Source organism: Mixophyes fleayi, chromosome 1 (assembly GCF_038048845.1).
Source record: "Mixophyes fleayi isolate aMixFle1 chromosome 1, aMixFle1.hap1, whole genome shotgun sequence".
NCBI classification, from domain to species: Eukaryota; Metazoa; Chordata; class Amphibia; order Anura; family Limnodynastidae; genus Mixophyes; species Mixophyes fleayi.
This window is the reverse complement of record NC_134402.1, coordinates 49,931,920-49,944,480: the sequence shown is the minus strand read 5'-3', so window position 1 is coordinate 49,944,480 and position 12,561 is coordinate 49,931,920. Positions and strand designations below refer to the sequence as shown.

The following is a 12,561-nucleotide window of genomic DNA, read 5'->3' as shown; positions in this document are numbered from 1 at the left end:
TTTCTGGCGGGGAAGGTGCATGTGGCTATTATCAGCTGGCAAAAATAAAGCAGTAATTGACGACTGACAATGCGTCACGGTTAGAACGGGGAGAGACGGCGGAAGCCGGGGACACCAAACATGAAACGGTCCCTGTAGAACAATCAGCTGCTGACCACCATAATTCACTATTTATTTTATCTGCGCCTCCTTCCTCTGCTACCTTGGTGCTGTACTGGCACTCCTGTGAGTATCCTCCAGCCAGAAGTAGCTGTGTGATTGGTGTTTGTCATTAGTGTCATGCTTTCTACTGGAAACAAAACCATGACAGTTGTTCCCCATGTTCGTGGTAACGTAAATCACTAAAGGAGGAATAGAGATGGCAATATCCATCTCTATTAAGGATTACCACATTTGTGTAACAAAGTGGTAATATATACACTTTATTATGCTTCAGGTGCCCCCAATAACATTATACATTTGCCTTTGATGTCCACGTGACGTCACATAATGATAAATTAGTGAGGCCCACTTACCTAAAATGTTTGCTGGTTTAATATCCATATCAAACTCTAAGCCACATAGTACTCCTGCTGTTATCAGTCAAGTAGATGGGTAGCGATACCTGTGGTAATACTAGGACACCATTAGTGTCCCTGTCTGTCTACTCTTCTGGTCCTGTAATGATTGGACTTGATTATGGACTGTATAGTATTTACAATTATAGGGAACAGTGCCTCCCTTCCTGTGCCTCCCTTCCTGTGCCTCCCTTCCTGTGCCTCCCTTCCTGTGCCTCCCTTCCTGTGCCTCTCTTCCTGTGCCTCCCATCCTGTGTCTCCCTTCCATTACCTGATTTAGATCATCATCTATTTGTAAAGCGCCACAAAGCTCCACAGCATCAGACGTTCAGAGGTACAAACCGTACTAACCCACATAACAAGTTCATATGAGGTTGAGGAAGGAGGTGCAGACGTGAGACTAAATGTAGAGAGGACCCAGCTTGTGTTAGTTTATATAGAGGGAGAGGACAATGCCGACACAATTTAGCTAATGGGACAGGAGTGGGCATGAGACTGGAGCTGGTAGAACATGTAGAGGGACTAGTGTCAGATTGAAGGATAGGCTATAGTGAGGTGGTGGGTTCTGAGAGAGCTTGATAGGTTGAATGTTGGGGAAGCGTCTGATCTGGCGGGGTTGGGCATTCCATTAGTAGAACACAGCACAGGAGAAATCTTGGAGGCAGGAGTGAGAGGTGGGTATCAGGGAGAAGGAAACGCCTAGGTCAGAGACAGATCTCAGAGGGCGAGAGGGATTGCACTTTGTGATGAGGACCGATATGTGTGAAACGGGGAGTAGTTGAGGGTGAGGCTAATGGAGGGAATAGGAAAACTAGTGCAGGGATTTGCAGAGTGGCTCAGAGGATGTTTAGCTGCGACAGAAGATCAGTCCCACAGGATATTCACAGACTGTATATTGAAAGGTTTATATGAACTTTATCCTCCTGAACCTACCACTGTGAATAACAGTTATAATGTTGTATATCGGGCAATCTATTCGGTTTCATAATTCTGTTTTCAAATTCTTAAAAACCAGAACCAATTAAGAACCTACTGGAAAAAAATGCACATAGCTTGGAAAATACAGTATGTAGATAGATCTTGGGCGAGGATGAATTTAGAGGTATATTTACTAAACTGCGGATTTGAAAAAGTGGAGATGTTGCCTATAGCAACCAGTCAGATTCTAGCTGTCATTTTATAGAATGCACTAAATAAATGAAAGCTAGAATCTGATTGGTTGCTATAGGCAACATATCCAGTTTTCCAAACCTGCAGTTTAGTAAATCTAGCCCTTAATGTTGTGTCATACTTAGGTGAGTATTATGTCAGAAATTCATTCTCTAATAGTGTGTAGTCTGACAGAATGGGCTTAATCTGCCACCCTGTCTCACTGCTCCCACCAGGCATCTGGAACTACTTCCTTCTGGGTGTTGTGTGTAGCTGCTTCAGTACCTCTTTGCTGGTGACAGTGGCCAGTTTCTCCTGACCACTTACTCTGCATCGTGTCTGCTGGGTAGCAGGCAGACTCAGGCTGCTGGGTTTAACACAGGGCAGTTGTTAAGCAGTTTGAGTATTATCTCTTATGTGTAGTTCATAAGATTTCAGCAGATTTAGGTGTCTTGCAAGAGTATAGCAGGATCTTTAAGAATAGTAGTGTTTATTACTCAGTTCTAGCTCTTAAAAGAGCTGTTACTGTTAGGGTTCCCCATATTCAAACCACGGAGAGTTTTTGCAAACAAAACAGAGTTCTTTATTTAAAGCAGGAATCACACAGATAATAACTTGATGCAGGCAGTGGTTAACATAGAGAGCTCCACAAATAATAGATGCTGAGTTCAACGAAATCAATAATATAACAGCAGAGGTAGTAGACACACTAGGAATTGATAATGCACTAAATAAACAGCTGGAACTGGATAAACACAGGTGATAGCTGGATGCTGTAAAAAACCTCAAGAGGTTAACAGGAACTGAATGCTGCACAAGCGGCAGCTATAGCAAATGCTGAATATAGAAAATGCTCAGATGCACAGTCTAAAAATGGAAGAAGCTGAAGGCTACTTATGTGTTGTCTGTAGCAGAGGCTGGATAATCACAGGTAATAGCTGAAAGGTCCACGGAAAGAGTACACAGGGGAGAGGTCAGCAGCTGGGAGATCCACAATGGTACCAAGGAGCAAGCAGAATTAAGGTTAACGAAGCCAAAGTCAGGATCACAGAAAAGATGCAAAATAGTAAGCCATGCAGGAGTCAGATACATGGAGAACAAACACGATCAGATCACAGGAGTATTGAGAGTGAGACCAGGAACAGCAACAATTGATGAAGTGACACCAGTCTGCTGGAAAATGCAGACTTTAAAGGCCGGACACAGGTGATCCAGATCAAATGATAAGGGCTTAACCCCTTGCAGGCAGGATCTGGTATAGTCAAAGCAGCATCCACAGAGGAGATGATGTATTGCAGATAGAGGCAGATTGTAACGGTTACACAGCACTGAGTGGTGGATGGAACACAAAGAATACAGCAGCATGTACTCTATATAGAGTCTGAAGCCTGCTTTAAATTCTAATAAGCCCTTGAAATGCTGTATGAATCCTAGTGGGTCATGTGATTAGGGTGTTCAGTCTTGGAGACTGAGCCAACCAATCAAAACAAGATTTGACAGTTGACATGGACTTTCTGCTTATTATCATAATCATCATCACCCATCATCGGTTTGTAAGGTGCCACAGTGCTCCGCAGTGTCATACAATAGGGAAAACAGTACATACATAAAACAAGGACATACAAGGCAGACAAAATAAATGCAGACGTGTAAACAAAGGGTATGGAGGACCCTGCTCATTAGAGAGCATAAATTCGAAGTGGAAGAGGGCACAGCTGAAACAAGAGGAGCGAGTGTGGCTTAGAGTGGACATTGGGGCAGCTGTGAGGGTCTATTAGTGTGAATAGTATTATTGGGGATAAGGCAAGCTTAAAAATACTGCTTATTTGACTAACCAGTCTACCTGGTTAGTCATGAGGACAGCCCTTTCCTCTTGCAAACAGAAGTGTTTTAAGCATAGTAATATTATATATTCAGCATCAGGCAATAACTCTGGGTGCAGGGTACAATGTGTTTAAATCTAAAATTGGGATTTAAACAAAATTTATAGTAATGTATGAATCCCAAATAACTGCATGGTTCATTATCGGGACAGTTTCCACTAATAGAATTTTCTTAAACAGGGAGGGCCGCCCTGAGTCTTTAAGGAGAGCAAGAAAAAAAAAGAGTAAGTTTGATCCTGAACAAACCATGTTACAATGCAAGGGGTGCAAATTAGTTTATTATTTTGCATATAAGTTAAATACTGGCTGTTTTTCCTATAGCACACAAATACTTGATAGCTTTTTTTTTTATACTGATATTTAAAATTGACCTAGCTCATGCCCTACCTCAACTATAAATCTCTCCCCACATTTTAAATTAACCTCCCCCTCCAATGCAATATGGTTTTGCCAAGGTGCAAAGTTACTCCTTTTTTTTTTCTTTGCTCTCCTTAATGACTCAGACCCGGAGACACTCTTGTGGGCACTGAAGCAAAGGAATTTAGTTGTCAAGATGATGCCTTCACCCTATCAGGGCTCAGACCAGATGCTTAATTAACATGTGATATCCTGTCTCAGCATTACACAAACATGTCACCACCTTAATGCACTTTCTGCACTTATAATATATAGCAAGTGTGCTGCACCAATAATAGAATTACATTTATACAATACGTTTTTTGTGGGGGGGAAGGTGGATCCAGAAACAGATGGGTATTAATGAGTACAGTAAAATAATCAAAAAGAAACATGATTGAAAAGTGGATGTAGAAATAAATCTGTTTCTATATTCCCAAATATCAGATTCGAGTAAATCATTAGCTTTGTCTGCTCCTCTTCCTGTCTTCTTAATTAAAGACGTTTCAGAGAACTTTAAAAAGGCACCTTTATGCAAAATTTTATTTTTGTTTGCTCGCTACCCAAACTGGTTCCTAAAATGTCTATACCTCAGCTACAGCAGAGGATTCTTAAGTTCAGTTTGTTAGGAAGGTTTGTAGGACTGCCCCAAAAATCACTTTATAGACTTCAATGAAAATGTTTGGTCAGTATGTTAAATATCTACCTTTTATTACCTAGCAAGTCTGATGTTCTTGTAAAATGTCAGGTCTGTATATCACTTTCCAACTGGAACCAATGAAATTCAGTTGGAGAGTTTTGCTTGGTTTCCAGTAGGTGTGGATACGAGAGCCTTCTCATGGTGGAAAGAAGTTGTTTTTTTCACAGCATAGATAGATAGATTGTTTCAGGACAAGAACGTTATTTTGGTACCGTTCTTATAACTATAATGTGCCGAGTATTGATTTTTTTTTTTTTTTGGGATGCTTCAAATTTTCTACTTTGTTTTTTCTCTCAGTGAATTCTCCCGAATGATAGCACATACATTTTGAAGGCATATTTCATGACTTACTCAAAAAACATTCTCCCAATGGCACATTGGGAACTTATTGCTTCAATTGTCGAAAAAACACCTGAAAACTATATCTGCTCCGCTTGGAATCTAAATTGGGGCGTGAGTCGTCTAAAGGGAATGGGGGGAAAAGTTACTGTTCAAGTGGGAACAAATTCTCATACCCAAGTAAATATCTTTAAATTGTAATTTAAGTGTTTTTTATTTATATAATCACCAAGTTGTGATGACTTCAATTACATTGCAGAATATGTTAGAGTAGAAAAAGTGTACACAACAAACAAACACCCTATGGTTTAAGCTACCCCTGGTGTCCTTTCTAGGTATAAGCCATCAGGCGGACAAATTCCTTCTACCATCAAGGCAGCGATCGAACTCCACTTTCACCCCCACAAAGGGTCGAAAATTAGTTCATTGCGGTAAGTGGTGGCCTCTTCCCAGAGTTAACCCTTTGGTTTCTCTAAGAGCTGTCAAGAGCTCTTGGCCAACCAACACTTCCGGTTTGAATTCACCAATCGCTAAAGCACAATATGGTTCTAGGCGTAGCAGCGGTTTATGTATGCTGTGCCCAGGGTGAAGGAATTATCAGCGAGGGTTCTGAGTGAAACACAGTCCCCAGGCTGGTTATATTTCCTTCATGGAAACATAAACATTAACGCCTTTTAGGAAAACACAGAGGAAATGCCTGTGCTATTCTTCCTGATGAGACAGGGACCCAGATCGGTGGACTTAGTCTTAATATTAACAGTGCCTGGTAGCTCTCTCTCATCGTGCAGAGGTTCTACTAAATTTCCCTACTTTAAGAAAAACAACCAGGAATTTGTCCTACACAGTGTTTCTTCTCCAGAGTGGACTATAGCTTCCAAGTTGATATGGTGAATAAAATTATGATTATGGAAAAACGGACTGCTAACACTGCTGGATACTTTTGTACAATTTTTATTTAGTTTGGGTTTGTTGGCAGACAGCAAAATGTAATCAAGATATCTTGACAGTTATTTCACCGTTACATTAGCAATGTAACTTATTCCTTGTCATTTTGTTTGCCAGAGGGGTTGGCTGTATTTTTATGACTTGTAATCTTGGGTCCTCATGCTTCAGTGCCTATGTTTCGTATTTCTTGAGAGAGCCAAGATTCCATTCTCATGTTGGTTATTTGTACTGTACGCTCTTTTCTGTCTTTGTACTCTGCGTTATGGCTGATACCGCATATCATTTTATTGTTTATGCAGACAATGTAAGAAGTCATTGCTCTAATAAAAAAAAAGAGAATATTTGGGAATATTTTCATTAGTGTTATCTATATATTTAATATGATCTTTTTCTTTAGTCTGCATCTCAAATGTTTCAGAACATAATTTGGAGTGGCACAGACAGTATCTATTTATTGTGATGTTTCATACATTATATTGTTATAGCTAACATTATCCTTTCATTTTGCTTTTCTGTGTAAAGAAAACAAGAACTCTGTTTCTTCATCACCACAGGTCCCCCTGGAGAGTAATAAACTAAGATAACAAGATTACTATACACAAAATCATTTTATTAGGAATATATATAAAGAAAGAGATTGTAAGGTATACCCAGCAGATTTTAACTTCACTTGTACCCCCAATTTCACTTTATTTCTCTGTTTTTATTACTCTTTTTTTAAATATTGTTATTTTTTATTAAAAAATAAATGCATTATGAATTTCAACCACTGATTTATCTGAGACTATCACATTTAAGCCAATTTATTTTTCTTCAATCCCTTATTGAGTTCAATTTTGGTGGGTAACACCTCAACAATGTATTAATTAAAACATAGACAGGAAGCAATAAAAGGTATCTATATAAAATATTTACATATTGAGTAATAGTCTCTGTGAAAACATTAAGACAAAACTAGTGCGGCAATATTCTCTAACATAAGTACATACAGGTAAGAACAATGGTAAAAGATATGCAGAATAATGTATGGATGCAAATAACAGAACAAATCGCATGGCATATTCAGCATAACAAAAACCGGACGGAGAGTGGGCAGACACGAGACGTGGAGTAGAGAAATCTTCTCTTGAGAGATTACATTCTAAAGGGAGGGGGGTAAAGAGAGACAAAAGGAGCACATGGGAACGATAGGCATAGTGATACACTATGGTGCAGAGTTCTGCAAGGTGCTGAGGCCATGATGTAAAGTCCTAGATGGACCATGATTATGCAGGGTCTTTGATAGACCAGATGGTGCCGAGGCCGATTTGGGCAACGTCCAGGATGGTACAGGGGCCATGACCTTGTTTGGGAGGTAAAACAGCAAGACAATACTATGGAAAATGTTATGGTACAGTACAATGACAAAGCTAATTCTGTACAATAATGGTAGCGTTAAGAGCAGTAAATACAAAGACAATGGAAAATAGTGTGGGAGGAGGAATTAGTGGCAGAAGTGATAGAGTGATAAAGTAGAGGTGAGAGAGTTTGTAGAGAGCAGAAGTACTAAGTGAAAGGGTCAGAGAGAGCGCAGGCATTGAGCAGCTGGATGGTGAGCGTGAAGCCGTGAAACGAAGAGAAAAGAAAGATACAATTACCAAGTTATAATATGCAGGACGGTGACATAAGAAGTGCAGTAGCAGGCGAGCAGGTGACGTTTGTTAGTGGCAGACATCAGAGGTTGTTTTCTGTTTGTTCAACTGCATTTTCTGTACCTCCCAACTGTCCCAATTTCAGTGGGAAAGTCTTGTATGATTTACTAACATTTTGTGTGAAAAACACCTTGGGGTATATTTATTAAACTGCGGGTTTGAAAAAGTGGAGATGTTGCCTATAGCAACCAATCAGATTATAGCTGTCATTTTTTTAGCACATTATACAAAATGACAGAATCTGGTTGGTTGCTATAGGCAACATCTCTACTTTTTCAAACCGCAGTTTAATAAATATACCCCCTAGTGTAGGAAGGTCCCAACATGTCTCTCTCTCTAGTTAAAATGTTATTTCAGTAGCTTCTATTCTATGTGCTGCTAATTTGATTCATGTGTTACATTTTTTTATGTTTGTGTATACTTGGAACCAGTCACATTTTCCACAATGTATATATGTAATAAATTAACATAGTTAAGATAATTATTGCAGGAAAATGGAACCAATCTTCAGTTCTGAAAAGGGTAGTTGCTCATCCTGGCCACACTGGGTACTTGGAGGATGGGCAAATAAAAAGGACTTTCACTAGGAATTTATAACTAACCATCCTCTCTGGGCTTCCTGTTCCATGGGTTTAAGATATTCAAGACCCCATCTCCATTTCTTATCGGCACTTGTGCAATCTACAGTCACTGGCCAATCACCGTGACAAGCTACACTGTAGTCATTGGCCAATCACCGTGACAAGCTACACTGTAGTCATTGGCCAATCACCGTGACAAGCTACACTGTAGTCATTGGCCAATCACCGTGACAAGCTACACTGTAGTCATTGGCCAATCACCGTGACAAGCTACACTGAAGTCATTGGCCAATCACCGTGACAAGCTACACTGTAGTCATTGGCCAATCACCGTGACAAGCTACTCTGTGCTGGGCTTATTGATTTTAAAAGACTAGTGGTGGTGTGTGAGATGGTAAATAAGGGTACTAATTACAACCAGTGCCAGCACTAAAAACACGGAGGCACTTTGTAGGTACCCTGATACAATCTGTGCTACTAACCATAATTCCCAGGCAACCCACAGCATTGGTACCCTCCCAAACAGAACGGGCTTATCAGTGCTGGACTGCTGTTAATATAGGAGGGGGAGACAACAAGAGGGCAGTCCCTCTACTACTTACAACCAACGCCAGCACTGAGAAGCTCAGTGACTCTTCCTAGTCATCCTGAAGTGGTGGCGGCTATGGACTAAAGCTGGACTCCTAACGTAACCCCATAACCATTACACTGCAAGCACACAAAGCCACGTACCGCCCTCTGTTACTTATAACCAGCCCCAGCACGGGTGGTTAGGGATACAAACGGGGCTCCCAAGTGGTTCCACAAAACCACATGTCCATTATACAGCAACTCCTGTAATAGCCAACCAGAGCTGGCTATCATGACTGTTCTTCATCTATTCAGTGCTGGATTGTTTACCTTCAGTGGGGGGCAGGGGGAACAAACTCCAGCCCCATAATTGAAAAACCCAGGAACTCTACCACCTCTAGGCTTAATGGTTCCTCTGAATATTAAACCAGAATGTTATTTGTGTGCACCCCCTTTTTTTCTACTACTTGATTGGTCCTGAGAACGGTGTTTGCACTCAGGGAATCCTGTCCTGTTTTGCATGTTGTATTAATAAGTGTGTAATTGCATATAGCAACAATAACTTCTGAATATATGTTTTGTGGGACTGGACTTTATTAACATCTTTCCATATAATACAGACTGTGTGGTGTTTTAGGGTTTTCATTGACATAAGACCGGTTTAACTTCAATAAACTGCAAGAAAAAATATTTTTCACATGGATTCCGATAGCCTTACAAACAGTCTGCAGAGTCACAGAAAATCTAAAATTATACTAATGCACCTTGTGCTTACAATATGTTCCTGTACTGCTACTACAAGAAACGCCATCATTTTAGGATATGAAGTGCACATTTAGCACAGTTCTATAACTGTGTGCGTCTGTGTCATCCTCAGTTGTTAAGAATGACGATTGCCAAGCAGAGAGTTGGGGACGATGAGGTTGGAGCCCGGCATTTTGCACCCCATGAACGTGAAGACCTTGTGCTACAGTTGGAGAAAGCAAGAGAGCAGGTAATGTTCCTATACCTGCCAGGAATAAATGATCTCGCAGCTAAATACGTGAATGCACTTTGCTAGAACAGATTCGATTTAACTTGTGTTATGTGTAGGAATTGTTTTATGCATATTGTGGCACATTTGTTTGCTTCAAAACCAGAGAAAAACAAGCCCGCGCGTGGTATATCCCACATTATATATGGTACCAGCTGCTTGGCAATAAGCCCGCGCTCAGTATATGCCATATTGTATATGGTACCAGTTGCGTGGCAATATAAATGCCCATATATGTATACAAAACAAAAAGAAAGTTGTCAGCGCGTATCCTTTTCACTGCATATCTGTGTGTGTCTAGCAAAATGAAAACATGAGGTATTAGTTCATATTTTGATCAAAAGACTTAAGCCTGCATCCCACGTCAAGGGTACCTCATTATATGCAGGTCCTACACTGACCTATATGCTTTAAACACTATTAAAATGCAGTTAAAATCTGATGCACTCACCTCCCAGGTATAGGGGTTTACATCTAGCAAGGGCTGGCTTGTGAGCCACACCCAAATGTGCCTTAAATAGGCTCGATGGACAGCTGCTATGACAATAAGGCAATATTTTGAAACTAAACCAGAGAAAAAACAAGCGCGCGCTCGGTATATCCCATATTGTATATGGTACCAGCTGCGTGGCAATATAAATGCCCATATATGTATACAAAACAAAAAGACAGTTGTCAGCGCTTATTCTTTACACTGCATATCTGTGTGTATCTAGCAAAATGAAAACATGATCAAAAGATTTGTTTGCTTGCCTAAATTCTGTTGATTTTAAATTATCCCCCCTCCAACTTAAAGTCAAGTCAAGAAGACTAATTAGAAACTCCGTTATGGAGGACCTCTGTGCCATTGCCTATTCTAACAGCATTGATGCCGGTAAGATGTCTTATAACTGTATAGAGTGAAGAAACATCCACTGTGTGGTCAATATATATTTACCAATATCAATAGATAAAGTGATATCTTTAATACATTCATTGGTGTCTTTAAGATAACGCATATTTTTTTTTTCCTTTTTGGCACTCATCAGTATTATCAGCTATTTATATAGTGCTACTAATTCTGCGCTGTACAGAGAACTCGCTCACATCAGTCCCTGCCTCATTGGAGCTTACAGTCTAAATTCCATAACATACACACACACACACACACAGACTAGGATCAATTTGATAGCAGCCAATTAACCTACCAGTATGTTTTTGGAGTGTTGGAGGAAACCCACGCAAACACAGGTGGAACATACAAACTCCTCACAGATAAGGCCATGGTCCGGAATCAAACTCATGAACCCAGCGCTGTGAGACAGAAGTGCTAACCACAAGGCCACCGTACTACCTGTTGGCAAAATATTTACATTTTTCCATTTAGTGATATTTTCCCTTTAAGTATTTCAGTACCACAGCCATAGGATTATTATTTCAGTTGGCACCTGATCTCTCTCTCGAGAGACGCCTTTGTGACATATAAGTGCATAGAGACAGTACAATATGTAGAGTTGCAGTAGTATAAACATCACATCCAATCTCCTCTTTACTAAAATGCTGTTCAGTTAAGCGTCCTTTATGGCTTCAACTAATTGTGTGTGGTGGGGGGTGGGGGTGGGGGGGGGGGGGGCTGCCAACTCTGAGCTGAAACAAAGTAGAAGTTATTTTTGCGGTGTCACAATGGCCATGGTGCCCCCTCTAATGAAATCTAGTTTTTGCAATGTGCTTCAAAAGTAGGGTGATCAGTGCGCCTACTCTGTACTTAATTCCCCGCACCACCCACCAGCCAGCGCAAAAACGTCTGTTCACCTGTAAATGCCGCCATTTTGTTCCAAAAACCTTTACGCTTTGGTGAAACTCTAGATGCACAGTGGGAACTAAAGGACTCGAGTGCTGTGCCTCTTAAATAACCTCCACAGTGTCCTTGGGTCAGTCTTCTGATTGTACCAAAAGGTTCTAACCTCTGCTAGCCACCTCGCTGAATGTCTTTTCATTAATGCCCAGACTAATTCAATTGGGTTAAAAATATTGTGCTGAATATCAGATTACTCAGGAGCTGTGTAACCCAGTTAATGCTTTGGGTCATTGTGTTGATTTCTGGATATAGGAGGTAAGGACCTTACACATGATCTGTTCTTGGGAAAACTGCTTATCCTATGTTTTCTTTACAAACAATGTGAAGTTCCCATTCTAGAGTAGAGATGCTATTCTCCCAGAATTGACTATATAGCAGTCTCATGTCACATGTGCTGTGCAGTACTATATAAGACGATGGCTGCTGTCTACACAGATTCCAAAGCTTTCATACTTTGGAATTACATTGCTAGGCTTTCTAGACATACTGTCCTGTAAGGGAACCTATATATTGGCTTTAACAAACTCTCTCCCCAGTGCCTGAAAGAGGTGATGTTTTTGACTACGTAAAATAACTCCAGAGAACAGCTCAATAAAAATTTCATATCCCTGGAATTCCTTATGTAAATGAAACGCTGACACAAAGGATAATTTTTTTTTTTTTTCTCTAATTTAGTGAAAATACACTGAAAACACCCTAGTTAGTCACTTGATTGGAAATCTTCTTTATTCTATTTTCTTGTAATCCACTGGCAAGGTTGTAATCTATTTGATATAAAATAAAGAAACTAAACGGTGGCACAGTGGTTAGCATTTTTGCTTCGCAGCGCTGGGGTAATGAATTCCATTGCGACCAGGGTCCTCTCTGTATAGAGTTCTCT

At 40.3% G+C, this 12,561-nt stretch overlaps 1 protein-coding gene across 5 annotated transcripts in view; it reads left to right on the top strand.

The window, feature by feature from the left end:
- CCDC149 (coiled-coil domain containing 149) overlaps window positions 1-12,561 on the top strand; it is a 63,462-nt gene that overhangs the window by 19,547 nt on the left and 31,354 nt on the right. For all 5 annotated transcript variants that reach the window (XM_075194739.1, XM_075194738.1, XM_075194741.1 and 2 more), the window contains exon 5: window positions 9,689-9,805. In XM_075194739.1, coding sequence (XP_075050840.1) covers window positions 9,689-9,805 — 117 coding nt within the window. The remainder of the gene's footprint in view (window positions 1-9,688; window positions 9,806-12,561) is intronic.